This window comes from Eucalyptus grandis, chromosome 8, assembly GCF_016545825.1.
Source record: "Eucalyptus grandis isolate ANBG69807.140 chromosome 8, ASM1654582v1, whole genome shotgun sequence".
Taxonomy (NCBI): domain Eukaryota; kingdom Viridiplantae; phylum Streptophyta; class Magnoliopsida; order Myrtales; family Myrtaceae; genus Eucalyptus; species Eucalyptus grandis.
Genome location: NC_052619.1, coordinates 54,137,459 through 54,153,578, shown reverse-complemented (window position 1 = coordinate 54,153,578; position 16,120 = coordinate 54,137,459). Strand labels below are relative to the sequence as shown.

General features: G+C 40.6%; 1 protein-coding gene across 7 annotated transcripts in view; it reads right to left on the bottom strand.

The window, feature by feature from the left end:
* LOC104438252 (ISWI chromatin-remodeling complex ATPase CHR11-like) overlaps positions 1-13,886 on the bottom strand; it is a 133,762-nt gene extending 119,876 nt beyond the window's left edge. The window contains exons 1-5 of one of the 7 annotated variants that reach the window (XM_039300838.1): positions 12,576-13,886; positions 12,332-12,456; positions 12,128-12,231; positions 11,510-11,622; positions 11,105-11,259 (exon numbers count right to left, since the gene is read on the bottom strand). In XM_039300838.1, coding sequence (XP_039156772.1) covers positions 11,141-11,259; positions 11,510-11,622; positions 12,128-12,231; positions 12,332-12,403 — 408 coding nt within the window. In that variant the 5' untranslated portion in view covers positions 12,404-12,456; positions 12,576-13,886 and the 3' untranslated portion in view covers positions 11,105-11,140. The other 6 variants (XM_039300837.1, XM_039300839.1, XM_039300840.1 and 3 more) reach the window with 6 other exon arrangements.
* Positions 13,887-16,120: the final 2,234 nt, after the last annotated feature.

Here is a 16,120-nt window from a genome sequence, read left to right as displayed (position 1 = left end):
TCTAAATCATCTTCTGTCAAATGAAATATGATAAAAAGAATTAGCGAAACAATGATGGAAAGAACAGGGCAAAAGTACGGTGCCTGTAAAAGAAAAGAGCATGTAGTTGCAAACGCAACTCGACTCACTCGATGCCAAAAGCATAAGAGCATGAGGGAAATTCTATGCAACCTCAACTATTCAAGTTGGCTTTGATTGGTGGGCAGCATCTGCAAATGAGAAAGAAGACTCGAGTCCACTCACCGAGGTCATGAAGACTCGAGACTTAGTGGTCATGTCATTTCATCGATATGCTTAACAGGTAGACAAGCGCAAAATTTAGAAGAATCTGACGAACCAGCAAGAATATATGCAAGTTTGCCTCAATAGTCTATCTGAAATCATTCACTAGGAAGTACATGCTAGTGAAAAATAACATAAACAAAAGGGAAAAATATCAGATATCAATATGTTTGCCTTTCCATTGCACAAGGCAGCCAACCGAAAAACGTGGAAAGGAAAACAAACCTAAGAACTATATAATTACTGTAGATATCAGAGATACGCCGCATCCACCCTTTTTAATTACTCAAAGTAACCTAAGCTTAAGGTTTCGCTAATGATCATATACAATCAACAGAATGCAGGTTTACGCCGTCAGTCATCTCAGCACAACAAGATATCCTAAATTTAAGGTTCATCAAAAACCCTAGCTGCTCCGAGGAGACAAATCTGACAGGTAGTCTCACATACATATCAAACTTCTTTTTAGAAGATCTAAAGTCCAGCACCATTAGGGTCTCAAAGTTGCAAAGCAGAAGGCATTGAAAAAATTTGCCACCAAAATTGTCCTGCTGATGTTACTCATATATCTGCATGTATGCCTATAAGAGTGCAACCATATGAGGAAGCATTTCTGAAACATGCAGATCCTACATCTCATACCTAAAGCATAATGTAGGACTTTTAAATCTACACAACAATTGCACTCTTATTTCCCCAAAAATCACAGAGAGGGAGAGAGAGAGATTTACCAAAGTTCTTCAGACTTCCGCCAAACAAAAACCCTATAAGAACCTTCACCAAGTTTGCCATCATGAACAACGTTGGCAATCAAATCATACTTTGATCGCAGCCTCTCCTCATCTCCTAGTGCAGGTAATGGAATGTAGTCCTTCAATTCCAAGTTCTTGACAGGAAAATTAACTGCAAAAGCAATCATAAGTAATCAGATACTTAAAAGTACTAATTTGATCAACATTTCACATCCGCCACTTCATATTGTCTTCTAAATCAAATCGCAGCATTATGAAATGGCTGATATGATCATCATCAAAGTTCCCCATTTTTTTTCCAATTAAAATCATCAGCTTCAAAAAGCTTACCTAGAGTTGGGTTCTTCTCCACAAAAAAATTGTTTTTCGTAAATCTCTGCATATGGAGAATGAGATACCGAGGCAATCTCTTAACACGGTATCTCATCCTTGCAAGGCAAGGATGGAGACGAACAACCTCTGTTATTGTTTCTCCATCAAATTTCTTCAATATGTTGAAAGGGGTACCTGAAAGAAAATAAAACATTAAGTTAGATCAACAAGCACTTGGGACTACAATGGTGTAGAAGTGCCACATAAATCTTTGAGGACCTCTCTCATATGATATTCAACTTGAAGATTCCCCATCACATGATACAAGCCCATGATGAAAATTCATGATATGATCACAATCCCGAACTATCTTCAAGTGTATTATTTGACTCGATTCTTTCAATAAATGGTACCAAATTGTTGTAGAGGACTGACCAAGCGGGAGGCATATGATGTGCTTAGGCGTCGGGGGCGAGCAGTGTCGAGGGTGACCAGGCGAGCGGCGTCGGGGCTGCTGGGAGAGCGGCGGGCAACGTCGGGGGCGGCTGGGTGAGCGGCGAGCAGTGTCGGGGGCGATTGGACAAGCGGCGAGCGGCGAGAGGCGTCCACCGGGGGATCAAGCCGCGTCTAGCGGTGGCGTCAAGGGCAAGCGGCATCCAGTGGCGACGTCGAGGGCAAGCGGCGTCCAACGGCTTAGCGGCGAGGCGAGCAGGGGTGACAGCGTCCAGGGAGGCAAGGGCAGGGGCGGGGAGCGATTGGCATCCTGCGGCAAGACAAGCGGCGTCCGGCGGCGGCGTCGAGGGCGAGCGGCGTCCGGCGGTGGCATTGAGGGCGAGCAGTGTTGGGGACGGAGCAGAGGCAGAGAACGGGAGAGGACAACTGGGCGAGGGTTAATGATTTGGGGGCTTTCAAATTTTAGGAACCCTAACCTAACCGGTTCCGACCGGAGCCGGAACCGGTCCCTTTAGAACCGGGAACCGAACCAGAACCTGCGGTTCGGTTCCTTGGTTCTCGGTTCTACCCGGGAACCACGCTCACCCCTAACAATGGTGGCTAAGCGACGGTAGCCGAGCGACGATGGCCGAGCAATGCTGGCCGAGCGATAGTGGCCGAGCGACGGCAGACGAACAATGGTGGCCGAGCGGCGGAAACCCCTAATTTCAATCCCCATGTGAGCTAAATGGCGTCGTTTCCGTAAAGCCATCCATGTAGGACGGTAAAACGACGTTGTTTAAAGCCCCTATCGATTTTTTTTTTTTTTAAGAAAAAGCCACGTAATCATTTTGGCCGAAATCTTTCGCCGGTAGCACCAAAGTGATCGTTTTTCCTTCGATTTGGCACTTAAATGATATGACGGAAACTTTTGGCACCAAAGTAAGCGCCGTACACAAGTTTTGCCATTGATAGTGTACTTATCCCAAACTTTATGGGTATATTGATATGCTTATGGTCTAGCTATTTAACTTTTGCAAGCACTTGAAGCTCAAAATCTATGTCGTGTGGTCTTGAAGTGTTAATGCATTTTAAACTAGAATATATTCATCCTAAATCTGTGTTCTGTGCGTTGTTTCTATCTGTCTCTTTCTAACCAAAAAAAGCAACTCCTTTTCAGTCCGAATACAAGCCATATATGTTGTAGGCTGGAGCCAATTCTAAAATGTCTAAGTTATGCTTTTTGTCTCTGCTTTATTGGACAGTGTCTAGAGTTTTCTAGGCACCTGTTGTGGAACTGGTACTAGAAATGGTGCCTACCCCAAAGTCATGTCCTGCTAAATCTCTTCTCCATGTCAAGTTGTGATTTTTGAGGGTCAAACTTTGGATTGGACTCAGACTATACAGACATTCATGTGCCTACAATAGGATCATAAGTTACACCTTGTCCGAACACTTGGATGATTTAAAATGTGATTTTTGTTTGCTGGTTTCTTGCTGAAAATTGTTCTGAGCCGATTGTGACATCATGCCCATGGGTCGTGGCCCTTTGCATGCGTGATGGCCCTTTTTAACATTTAGTTTCTCCTTTGCTATTTATGACTGTAAGTTTTGAGGTTCAAGGGGCAATTTTACCATGAACCTGGAATGTTTTGTTCATGTTTTGAGCAGGATATGACTCACCCCACCAACATCCAAGTGCTTCTTGTGGAAGCATTTAATTGCGCATTGGTTGTAAATTAACCCCCAATCCCACTATTCCATATTATTAACAACTTTTTGTTGGGGTGAGGCTTGGGTGGGTTTTGTTGTGGCTGTGGGGTTTGGTTTTGGGAAAATTATGGATGGGATCCAAACAGAGTAATGCTAGACCTCCAACCCTTATGGAGAGAAAGGGCTGTTCCATCGTTCACTTTCGTATGTGAAATGCAATATATGGTCATTGATGCATAGTAGTTTTCCTCTTGTTTTTTTTTTTTTTGGTCGGTTAGTTTTTCCTCTTGTGAAATTATTAACATTCAAGTAATTTGGCTGTCTAATTACGTGTGCTGAAGCTGTTTTTTTTCCAAACCAGCACTCGCTTGATTTACTTAGATAACTAAGGATGCTTAATTTCCCAGTAAACCAAGAAGCACAAATTGTCCAGGTTTTGACATTTGCACAACCCCGTATAGGCAACGCAATGTTTTTTTCTTACTACAGCACGCCAAATACGATACATATAAATAATGGACATGAGATTGCGCTTCATTTGCCTTCGTATTATTCTTGGTTCCCACGGAAGATATACCATCACTTCCCTAGGGCGGTATGACTTTGATCTTGATGGAATATCACGTAAATTATGGGGAATTGTTGCTGACTACATTTTACGTTTACTTTGCGTTTATTTCAACCTATCTAACTGGAGAAGTCTTATCTTTTCCAACGGAAAAGTACCAAAAAAGTTCTAAACCTTTTGTTTTTGTGCCGATTTAGTCCTAAACCTTTTTTTTGTGCCGATTTAGTCCTAAACATTTTTACGTTGTGCCAATACAGTTCTTTCCAGCCAAAATTGGTCGGAATTTGCTGACTAGACACCGGCCGGCTGACGTGGCCCTATCGCGCGCTGACGTGGACTACTTTTAATAATATTTTAATATTTTTAAAATTTTTAATTTTTAATTTTAATTTTTAATTTTTGTAATTTTTTTTCTTTTTGTCTTCTCATCTTCTTCCTCCAGCCGGTCACCGGACCTCGGCGACCGGCCGAAGAGGCGACGGCCGGCGAGGTTGAGGTCGACCTCGCCGGCCACCTCGCCGGTGGCGCGAGGGCGACCTCGCGCGGGCGGCGAGGCTCGCCCTCGCCAGATCCCGAGGGAGAGCCTCGCCCGCCCGGCGCGAGGCCGCCCTCGAGGCTTGGGTGGCGAGGCTCGCCTCGCCCGCCCATGGCCGGCGAGGCGAGCCTCGCCAGCTCGGCGCGAGGAGGCGGCGGATTCGGTCCTCGAGGTCTTACGGAACCGAGGCCTATCTTCGTCCTCCTCCGACACGTCGACGCCCGGTGGCGTGGAGGCGAGCTTCGCGGCGCACACCGAGAGCGCCTTCTCGACGATTTTCAAGCTCAGGTCTTCGTTCGCTTCCTCATCGTCATCGTCGTCGTCATTGCCGCCGAGCAGCACCGCTGACTTCGGCTCGTGCTCCGCAATGTCTCCTTCGCCGAGCTTCGCCATTGTCGGCTTCGCTCTCCTCCCCATGCTCCAAGCGCCGAGCTGGCGGGGCTCGCCCTCGCCAGCCATGGGCGAGGCCCGACCCTCGCCAGATCCGGCGAGGGCGAGCCTCGCCACCCAGGCCTCGAGGGCGGCCTCGCGCCAGGCGGGCGCGGTTGAGCCTCGCCGGATCTGGTGAGGTCGAGCCTTGCCGGCCATGGGCGAGGCTCGAGCCTCGCTAGATCCGACGAAGGCGAGCCTCGCCGCCCGGCGCGAGGCAGCCCTCGCGGCCCGGCGAGGTGGCCGGCGAGGTTGACCTCGACCTCGCCGACCAATAGTCGTCTCTAGTCGGTCGCCGAGGTCCGCGACCGGCTGGAGGAAGAAGATGAGAAGACAAAAAGAAAAAAAATTTAAAAAAATTAAAAATTAAAAATTAAAAAATTGAAAAATATTATTAAAAATAGTCTACGTCGGCGCCGATCGGGCCACGTCAGCCGGCCGACGTCTAGTCAGCAAATTCCGGCCAATTTTGGCCGGAAATAACTGAATTGATACAACGTAAAAAGGTTTAGGACTAAATCGGCACCAAAAAAAGGTTTAGGACTAAATCGGCACAAAAACAAAAGATTTATAACTTTTTTGGCACTTTTCCCCTTTTCCAACAATGTTTGTACTCTTACTTTTTTCAGTGTTTAAATTTTATCTGTTTTGTTTTGTTTTATCTTCTTAACAAAGTAGGGTAGTTCGTGGTACTCATGACCTTTTTAACAATATTTTAGGAACTCTTCTCATTCCCATAAGGCAATCATACCAATTCCAAAATTTAAGACGCGTAATAATGTGTATCATTTACTCTCTCTCTCTCTGTGATGGCTGATGACCTAGTCTTAAGCTTTGTGCAATTATAAGGTATTACTCATTTAAATTATGTATGTCTACTAATGCCTGTAATCATTGGTGACTATCTCAATGACAGCCATGGATAAACATATTGATGTGAGATAATGTGAAAATAATTTGATTCCACCTGCATGTCAGTGTTCACATGTAATTGGAATCCTTTTTTTGTAGGCATGGTTGTATAATATAGGATTTGTTTGTTTGGTTTATCAGGTCGAGAAAGTTTGCGATGCCTTTGGAGATGGTCCAACGTGCAACAGGCAAGGAGGTAGTTTTAGTCGTAGCTACCTGTTACAAGCAATTATTTTGTGGATTTATCATGCTAGGTGCAATAACTCGTGACAGACCAGCTTCTTCTAGAGAATGCCAGTTCTTTATTACTGGAAATATTTACGGATGACTTATCAGAATGTGTTCCTGCAGATTGGTAACTGGTAACAGCCTCACAGACCATTTAGTCTACTACGGTGTAGAATTATTGGCGGAGACAAGGGGATCGTGCAAAATCATCAAGGACCCACGATTGAAGGAATATGGAAGCGAAGACAAAGGAAACCATATGCTTTCCAGGAGTCCTGCTTCTGCATTGAGGCTCTGTTAAGACTCTGATGCCAAGAGTAACTCAACGTAAAATGCTCCTAAGTAAGCACCTAATTTCATGAAGATCTTTAGGCAGCTCTGGATGAATTTTATTCTCGTAATGCATTCCATCAATCTTTTCCATGTCCATCACAATATGCATAGGATCTCTACCGAAATTCACTTGTAATGTAAAAAGCAGGAAGTTGCATGTATCATCCTTGTAAATACAACTATGTGATGCCTATTGAATGAATGCGCTCACAAGTTTACGTGTCAGACTCGATAAAACCTAATAAAGATGTGTGCATGCTGAGCTGAGCTAAGCTATCCACAGCTGAATCACGCAACTTTTTTCCTCTTCTTTTTTTTTTCCTTTTTTTGGGGTTGAACTAGTGTTGAAGTGCACAAAATCGGCAGATGTGTGTGAGCTATGGAACTGTAAGACTTGCGTGGTATTGCGATTAACCGGTTTTATAAGGTGAAATAAAGATTGTATAGGGAGAACACTTTTCAATCAGTGACCTTACTTTCTACTACTAGCTCATTGGCACATCCACGCAACCAAGTACTTCAACTATTCCTTGGTAGGCAATTATGCAAATTAACAGTTAAATCAAGCCATCTTGAAACAAATGATGATCTTGTCTGAAGTTTACGTCATTTCAATTGGCAACCTTTGCTGAATTTCAACTTTTAGGAGGTAAATAATTTATATCATCTTGGTTTAGACATGTAAGAATGATCTAAGCGGCCTTTGGAATGAGAGCTGTGAGTTTTTACCTTCTACTTTTGATTGCCGAAGTTAACATTAGCGGAAACCGGAAAAAATGAAATTCCTTTATCATTTCAAAGCATAAATTGCCAATTCTGACAATTCAAAGCACATCGTGCAAGAGAACAGTTAAACCTTTGAGATTGTACGATAAGCAGGAGTTTGTACATTGCAGCAAAAGCCAGAGTATAGCACCAAAACGTTGGGAAATATATACTATCTTCAAATCTACGAGTTAATAGCCATAGCCCCAGCTTACCTTTATAGAAACATCCCATAAGTTTTTCTTACTTATTACCTAGAGAAAGAGCCTTACCAAGAGAAAGAGCTTAGGCAGACATATAGGACTCTTTTGTTGTTTAGCGATTCTCCTTAACAATGTCAAAATCTAAAGCTCCATTCCTAGGTAACCAAAAAGTGAATGAAAGAGATTTTGTCAGGGATTAAAATCTACACGTTTGACTATGTCCTTCATTGTTTGACGTATAACAAAGTTATGCTTCACAAGGCATCGTTATAATGTTCAAATTTAAAGTACGGACAAGCAAGTTCCAATGATCTCACATAAATGACCAATGCATAAATTGACAAAAGTAATGCACTTGAATGTAGTAGCACTATGTTGCACTTGAATGTGGTAACATAACATCAATTTGACCTGTCTTTTACTGGTAACTTTGATGAGCTGACCTCCTCAAAGTTGCAGGCTAGTGCATGACCAATGTGAATGCGCCAACACCAGCAAGACCTTCAGATCTCGATGGGATACAAATGTTGATTAAACGAACTGATTGATAGTTTGATAAGGAGAACATGGAGGAGGCACGTGATGGTAAAGCCGGGAAGGAAAAATAAAATCTTGCTAGATCAGAATGTGTAAATAATTCTCATTTCGGAATTAATAAGTTCTCAAATCTTTTTTGATATAGATCCAAGCATGACAAAATGAATTAAGATTAAAGTTTTTAATTATGTCATGAGTCAAAAAAATTCCTTGGAAGTATCAAAATCCTTGAATTGAGATCAACGGAAGATTGAATTTGTTTTCTGATAATTTTAGCTTCGAATATACTCCCTTAGACATTTGTTTTAGTAAAACGAAACTCCAAAAGTCTCGTTGCAGTTTTCTTTGAAACAAACTCCTTCCATTTGAATCAAAATTGAGCTTCCCCCATTATAGCTCAAAAGCTCCAAGAAAAAGAGAAAACAGGTGGTGATCCCACTACCTAACTCCTACTATTTTTGAAGGAAAAGAATGACTTTTCGTATAGGTGCAGGCCTGAACTATCAAGGCCTTTGTTCCTATACCACATAATCTTAAGGTAGTAAAAATGAAGATATTTTGAATGACATTTTGGTAGGTCATTTAACTTTGAAGAAGCCACGGGATTGGCTGAATAAGAGTTGTGGGCTAGTTTTGTTGTACATTAGTTAATAAGGATGTTTCCTCGAAGCATCACTCCAGCCCGTTAGTTGACAATTATTTACGTTTCTCTAATGCAGAAAATCACTTACTATGTGGTGCAGAATTTTGGGGATGAGAATCCACTTTTGCCCCCAAATGAATGGGCAGATTCATTCAAAGTCAAAGTCAACAAAAGTAGACATGGAACTTCCAAACAAATTTGTTGTGCCCCCCCCAAAAAAAAAACTAAATCTTAATCAAGGCGAACTCGATCGATCCAGTTTAATGGGGCTAAGAGGGCCCAGGCCCGAATTGACACCAAAACATGAAGCTCGATGGAATTATCGGGCTTGATCTTCATCCAAGACACTCCCCGGCTACCAATCAAATTATAAAAATCACATTTATTCGAGGTGAAGCAACATTCGCATTTAACCCCTATAAATCCATGCTTTGTGCTGATTATTGTACAAAATACTATTAAAATAGAGTACACAAAACCAATGTGTAAGCATAGTCTTGTGTCAATGTAGATGGGAAAAATTATTCATGAGTGCTGTATTAGAACTTTGGGCCTCTACAAGTCTGGTAAATAAGCTCACAAATTTGATGTGACTTGTTAAATCCCATTTGGAATCCAACTCAACCAGCATTTCTAAATTCCCAATCAAACTCGGAAGCCTCTTTAGTGATTGGCAAAATGTTTTGTGAAGCCTCTCTAATGACTATAATGATTATATAGATAGATTGACTTCTGATCTCAAGTATGAAAGTTCTCTATTTCAAATAGTGTTTTTGAAAGTTGTGGCTCTTCATTATCTCGGTTAATGCTTGTGGATTATCTATTACAAAAGATATAAAAAGAGGAAAAAGATAAGAACTTGCAGACGGCGCAAGATCATTCCATGTTATATATTTAGACTTGGAAAAAGTTTTGCCACACTTCTATTCATTTGAAATTTAATGATTGTGTCATTATTTCATATTTACGTAAACATTAAATAATGCCGGACCAAGTTGGAACTGGAACATTTCTTTAATTTATTTAAGAATCATTACCACTTCTCTTCATCTTGTGTGAATCCAGTTAAGAAATCTGCTTTACCCAAAAACCAAATTGGACATGTGTTTACCTATGTAGATTATTATTCTTCTTCATGTTGCAATTTTGTGTTTGTTATTACCATAGAGGTGATGCCACAAGTGCCGAGATGCTTTCATGCACATTGTAACAGCTACGCTAAAATTCTCCTACACGAAGTATGGGCATTGACCAGTTTCAAATTCAGTAAGATGAAGTATCAATTTATAAGGTACCTCAAATAAATCATCACATAGTAAATTGACAAAATAATGCACTTGGAGTTCATATAATTTGACTTGACCTCATGAGGTAAGTCAATTAGCAATTCAAAGCCATTAACACATCTAAACCAAATTAAAACAAAGAAAATCTGAACAAGGGTACTTGCAGAACTATCACTAGTCAACATGCAAAGTGAACTTAAAAAGATTTACATAAACCTCTTTGTTACACATATGTACATCAGAATAAGAAGCACCTCTTATCCAAAATAAAAAAGTACTCAACAGAGCAAGTGTCCATTCTTTTCTGCTGGAGAAGATGGACAAATGGTCCGGTGATTCCGGTCAACCAGATCATTACGATGATGTAAATGAAAAGCCATTAGTTTCTTCAAGCCACTCAGTCGGCCAATTTGTCCAGTCAGTGGAGCTCGTTCAGCTCCAAAGTTTTAAGATTCTCCAGACTTTCAAGGCTTTGAATCTCTGTAACTGCACAATACTCAATTAGTTCTTACAGTTTCTTCAAGGTTGATAGGTCTATTAATGTACCTACTGATAGGAAATGTCTAATACATATGGACGGTAAACTCGAGGGAAGCCTCGGGAGGCACTACAGACATTCCCGACAGAGTTCAACTCTCTAGAGATGAGAAAGTTGCGGAATATCTTGCGATAAGGTGGTCATTATCGAAGAGGACAACTTCAAAGACTCCAATCTCTTTAACCTACCAATCCACCGGGGATAGAATCTTCCACAATCTTTTCAAGTTCCTAGTCAACTGGGGGAAGAGAGTTATTGGCTAGCCCAGGACGAATCTCTCAAGCTTTTCAAGTTGGAGAGACCAGAAATGCCATCATCAACTCGGTATGAGTATTGTAGGCATATAAGACTTTCTAGGAGCCTCGATAATTGGTTATCTCAGCACATGTCAATTTCAAGATCTTACAAGATGAATATCTCTAAGATATCATTGGAATTTCTATTAGCAAATTTCTCTGAGCTCTGCATCTTCTAGCCTTTCCAGCTTCCATACTGCACACGTCTAAATGCTGCAGCCCGTGACCTACCATTTCATCTGATCTGCAAGTATTCTGTTAATGCCATTCTCATACAATCTTATGAGCCAATTCAATCCAGCAAGCTAGTAATCCCTGATCTTCCCTTGTATACCTGCAAAAAACCATACAAATAGAACTTAAGAAAGCAGTTAACTTATATTTGCTGGAGATATCCTGTTGGCAAGATAATTGCATAAATCAGAGCAAAACAGAATCTCTCTGGAGCCAGACGACAATACAATAAAGGGTGTCCCCAGTGCAAGAGGTTCCCACCTAGACAAGGGCCAGGAAGGGATGTCAAAAATCTCTACTTAGTCAACACCAAAGTAAGTACTTGGAGTATTATAATTGTTAGTGATAAGGAATCATGTCAACAAAGAGAACATTTACAATCCCTCATTATTAGCATTCTGAAATTGCAGCAAACATTACAGCTTCTCCAAGCCAAAGCAGGGGTACAGCAGAGATATGAGCAGCAAAGACTATCCTTCTTTCAATCAAACCACAGAGAGAGAGAGATTACAAGAGGGTTGTGTCAGCAGCTGCGCGTTTCCCATACCAGACAAGCCATCTTCTTCCTCCTTAAGACATTCTTCATCCTCTTCCTCTTCAATTATTTTAGATTCATGACAACCCCTACAAATCAAGCAAAGAAAAACGTCACTGAACAAACATGAATGCTGAACACAGAAATGGTCTGGCAAATGATGACTTGAACTTCACAAACATGTTTTCTTCACTTTTAAACATGAGCAGATGTTCATTTGTCCACTGGGACAGAACAATCAATATAAGGTTACAATTGAGCATCATTAATTTGCATAAATGATACCAAATCCCAATTCCCTTTGAATATGGAACCTCAACACCAAATGTAATTGGAAGTGTAGCAAGGGTTAGACCACTGGACCATAGGCACCTTTTCTCTAAAGAATTCCACCATTAGGCAATTATTAATATATAGCAAAAGGCCCATCAAGGATCAAACAAAGCTTTCAGTCCCAATTAAGCAACTATGAAGTATGAAGAAAGTTAGGACCTATGTAGACATTGTTCAGCAGGTTGTCAAAAGGAACATATGTACAAGAGATCATATCTGCAATGCACAAAATACAGAGAGAATGGTCATTGGTAATGGTACCTTCCTTTAATTTTCTGTGAAGCGGACTGGTTTCCTCTGGCAAAATGAGCAAAAATCTCAGTTTGCTGCAGAAGATACTTCAACTGCCCTTTTACCTTATTATTCTTGAAAAACCATTTCAAAAACAAGAAAATGTTACTGGCATAATCAATACATGAACTCAAAATAATGCAAGAAATAGTCATTTTAAGAATGGAAAGGCACCATATCGGCATCAATAGCGGCATTTTGCTGATCCAATATTTCCTGAATCTTCTGCTTCTTCAACTTTTGCATTTCACGGATCCTGGCCTTTTCATCTTGCTAACTTCTGTTTCACCATTATCTTCCTGTGCAATGAATGAGGAAAAAGAATGCAAAAATAAATAAGTAGAGGCAACACTTCTGATACTCACTAAGTCATAGTTACAAGTATCTAACAACATTTCAGACGTATGGAAGCACTTGCCAACTTAAGAAGTCATGTGTATGTAAAGACAGAAGCAGAGCAAGTTAGACAAGCTCTGTTCGCCATCGTTTCCCACTTTGTATATGGTGAGAGGTGATTGATGAAGCTTTCGATCACAACTTCACAAGGAAATGTTGAAATAAAAGGGGAAAACCCAAGTCATCAGCTCCGAATATTAGAAACATGAAAAGTTGCAGCTCTGCTCAAGTACTCTAGCCATGGAGATGCAAAATCAACCAACCAACCAGGAAAAAAAGAAAGAAAGAAAATAAAATAAACAGAAATCCCTCTCAAAGGCGTAGTTTTTGGCATGCACAACATGAAGGTTGAACACCATGCCTTCACTATGAGCGAGAGACACTCTCAACTTCCGCTCTTCTTCATCCAACCCAGAGTATGCCAGAAAATAATAAACCCCAAACGAAGAGCAAGAAACAAGTTCACTTCCAAAATGCTTCAACTCTTGTGCTAATTTAACCTTGCAGTACACGTATATACTTTTCATTCTGCGCATTCAATAGCAAAGCGGAGGATCAATACAGCAAGCGCCAATCTGCAGAAACGAATGCAGTAAAAGAATCACGAGAGACCAGTAGAAACTTGTCTCGAGCGTCTAACCGAACATCCTCGGTCGAAATCCAACGCTCATTCTAAAACTTCTTGAAAAACTCGCATTCAAACACGAAGCACCCATCCACCTCCTAGCGCAAAACACCAGAGAGACCCACAACCGCGCCGGACCCCGCAAACCCTAGCAAGCAAACGAGAGATCCAGCGCCGAAATTCCCAACTAATCCAGTAAAAGAACAAACAGGAGCAGCCGAGCAACCGAACCTCATGGTCGTCCTCCTCCTCCTCGGCCTCGCCATTCTCGTCGGCGTCGTCGTCGGCGGGAGGGGCGGCGTCGTCGTCGTCAGCGGAGCTGGCGGAGCGGGCGACGGCGTCGAGCTCCTCCTCGTCCTCCTCGTTGACGGGCTCGTCGAGCTGCGGCTGCTCCTCCTCCTCGGACCCGTCCGACAGGGCATCGTCGGACGACGCCTGCTGCTTCGAGGGCCTCGCCATGGCGATCGGTGCCGAAGACCTGCTCACGGCGGAGATCGGCGGGATCGGTCGATCGATGAGTTCGTCGCTGCTCTTTCTAGAGAGAGAGAGAGAGAGGGAGAGAGGCCGAATCGAAATCCGAAGCGACGATCGGAATTAAAAAGGGGGCGGAGGCCGATGAGTGGTTCGTTCGATCGGAGTCGGTGTCCGAAAATGGAGGAAGCGAGGAGGGGGAGGAGGGTTTTCGCTTTTTCGTAATTTTGTTTTAAATAGTCCCTTCGCTTTTATTCTGATTTTTAATTATCCATTGGGTTTTTTTTTTTATTTCGGTTTTTTCTTTTTTTTCCCATTATTCGGTTTCGTTATCTGCGACTGGGTGCGAAAATTTCCCGCCAGTCAGAGGGGGAGGGGAGAAATGTAATTTCGTTCCCGCCACGGGAATTAGAGCCAGCGCTAGCCAGCGCGCGAGATGGACCCGCGGCTCGAGGATCAGGCGGGTGGTCCGGCCTGGCCTCGCCGCCCACGCCCTGATGGGTTGCGAAATTTTTCTGATAAACAAAGAAGTACGAAAATATGATCACTATGGCTATTCACTCTTGATATCACCATAATCAGATTCCTTAATCATTATAGTGCGTTTAGTTTGAAACACAACTAATATGTTTATTAATACATGTATGAGTCCATCGCTATAAATTTTATCAACATGCTATAAGTTTGGAAGGAGATTATAAATGCTCAAGATTCTAACTAGTCGAAAATTCATTCTTGATATGGCTTGAATTTATGAACCCGCGAAGGGCCATGCGGCCTCTTTATCATTGAGCTAACATGTTCGGGGGTGGGTTTGCTATTTTTTCGTGTTCATGTCTTCTTTTTATAAAGCAAACAAGTAGTGTATAGGCCTAGCAACAAAAAATGAGCAGTGTATTAAATTATTAATCAGTTTTGTGCTTGTAAAGTTTGACCTAAGTCACACTAATTCATTTATCTCTACTACATATAAAGGAAAAGATTGGGTGTCTATGAAATTGATTATTTTGCTCTTCATGATAATTTTTCTTGAACATCACCTTTTTCTTAACTCCCACCTATTGTTTTTTTGCTATGAAACATTAACACTTTCTTGAAGTTTTTGTGTATTGTTGATGTTTCGATACGTGTCCAACACTTTTGGTTAATACGTGTCGAAAAATCCAACATCTAATCAATTTTTCAACACTCTTTGATACTCGAGTCGGAGAATTTCGGCATATTAATTTTCGACACGTGATTCCAATATGCGAGGTCAATTTTAAAATTTTTTAATAAATGAATGGTTAAAATATATATTAAAAAATAACAATCAATAATAAAAATTAAAAATTAAGAAAGAAGAAAAACCTAATATTTTCTCATTTTCTCTTTTGACTCTCACTTTTATGATACACAATTTACCTTCAAGTTTTTTCTTCTTTCTTTCTACACGTCGACACGCGGGTCTATAATATGAATTACTTGTTTTTTCTTTCAAATTTTTATGGATTTATTGAAATAGAGTTGAATTTGTCAAATTGAAACAATAAAGGATATTAATAAATTATGAATTAATGTTTTTAGTGTAAATTTATTATGTGATTTTATTATTATTTATTTATTTGTGAATTTGAATCAGATTAATTGATTGAAATAATCATAAAAATAATAATTTATTAACTATATATAAAATATGAGTATAATATACAACATGTCAAGCGTGTGAATTCTTTATTTTTGAGAGATGACATGTTTGGGTGTTGTTTTGTATCGCATCGCGTGTTGGTGTCAATCTTACTTAGGTTTTCTATAGTGATTTCACTGTAGTTTTATAAATATTCCCCTGCCGATATAAATTTGTGAGAGCCACCGAATATGGCACGCACCTCATATTAATGTTCTTATTTATATTATTACTGTGAGCTAAATGCAAAATCAAAAATAAAAATTCATTTGCAATCTTTGTCCTCTTAAAATGTGCACTTGCAACCTTTTTGTTCGAGATTAGAAACTCATTGTACTTCATGTTCTTTTTATATGTAAAACATTTAATCACGATATTCGTATGACTCATACATTCCATTGAGCAACTATAAGACGATAATGCTGTAATTTTTAAGGTAGTGATCAGTTCTAAACGTGCTCATGTTATGAGTAGTTTGTATATTTTAGACAAAGCAACTAAACTTGAAATTCTAAAAAATAGAAAGAGTTAATATCATGAAAAATTCAAAATTGATGCATTCGCGATAAATTTATCCTGAATTAATGTTTTAACCATAAAAAATCCAAAACTTGTATACATTTGATGAACTTACTACAAAAACCTTAAATATAGTACATTTATGGCAAATTTATATTTCGTTAATTTTCGTTTAATTGGATCAATACCGTGATAACTATAATAAATGGAAGGTAAAACCTTAAATTTGTACATATGTCAATTGTCATCAAACTCGGCAATTTAACATTTTAATGTAAACTAATGG